The following is a 249-nucleotide window of genomic DNA, read 5'->3' on the forward strand; positions in this document are numbered from 1 at the left end:
AGAGAGAAGATAGAGAGGAAGAAAAGGAGACAGATTTCTATTCGTATACACAGGAATCACCTTTCCTCTTTTATGCAACAGAACGGTGAGTATAAATTCTCTCTTCGTCTTATATTCGGAGAGGTACTCGTCGCTTAACTCTTGTTACTTGTCTTACATAGGGGAGAAAGGGGGACAGAGTCAAGTGGATATAGACACACACAAATAGAGATAGATACCACCCCAACTTTCTTCATCTTTCTCTCTCTC

The 249-nt window shown here is 40.6% G+C and overlaps 1 protein-coding gene across 1 annotated transcript in view; it reads left to right on the forward strand.

Annotated features, from left to right (window-relative positions):
- Window positions 1-84, forward strand: part of CSUI_000088 (ribosomal protein) — a gene marked incomplete at its 3' end in the record, with an annotated part of 3,457 nt that extends 3,373 nt beyond the window's left edge. Inside the window, exon 1 of the mRNA XM_068060322.1 lies at window positions 1-84. This exon is cut by the window's left edge and continues 3,373 nt beyond it. Within this exon, the coding sequence (XP_067927702.1) occupies window positions 1-84 (84 nt within the window).
- Between the last annotated feature and the right edge of the window lie 165 nt (window positions 85-249).

This window comes from Cystoisospora suis, assembly GCF_002600585.1.
Source record: "Cystoisospora suis strain Wien I chromosome Unknown contig_33, whole genome shotgun sequence".
In the NCBI taxonomy this organism is placed as follows: Eukaryota; Apicomplexa; class Conoidasida; order Eucoccidiorida; family Sarcocystidae; genus Cystoisospora; species Cystoisospora suis.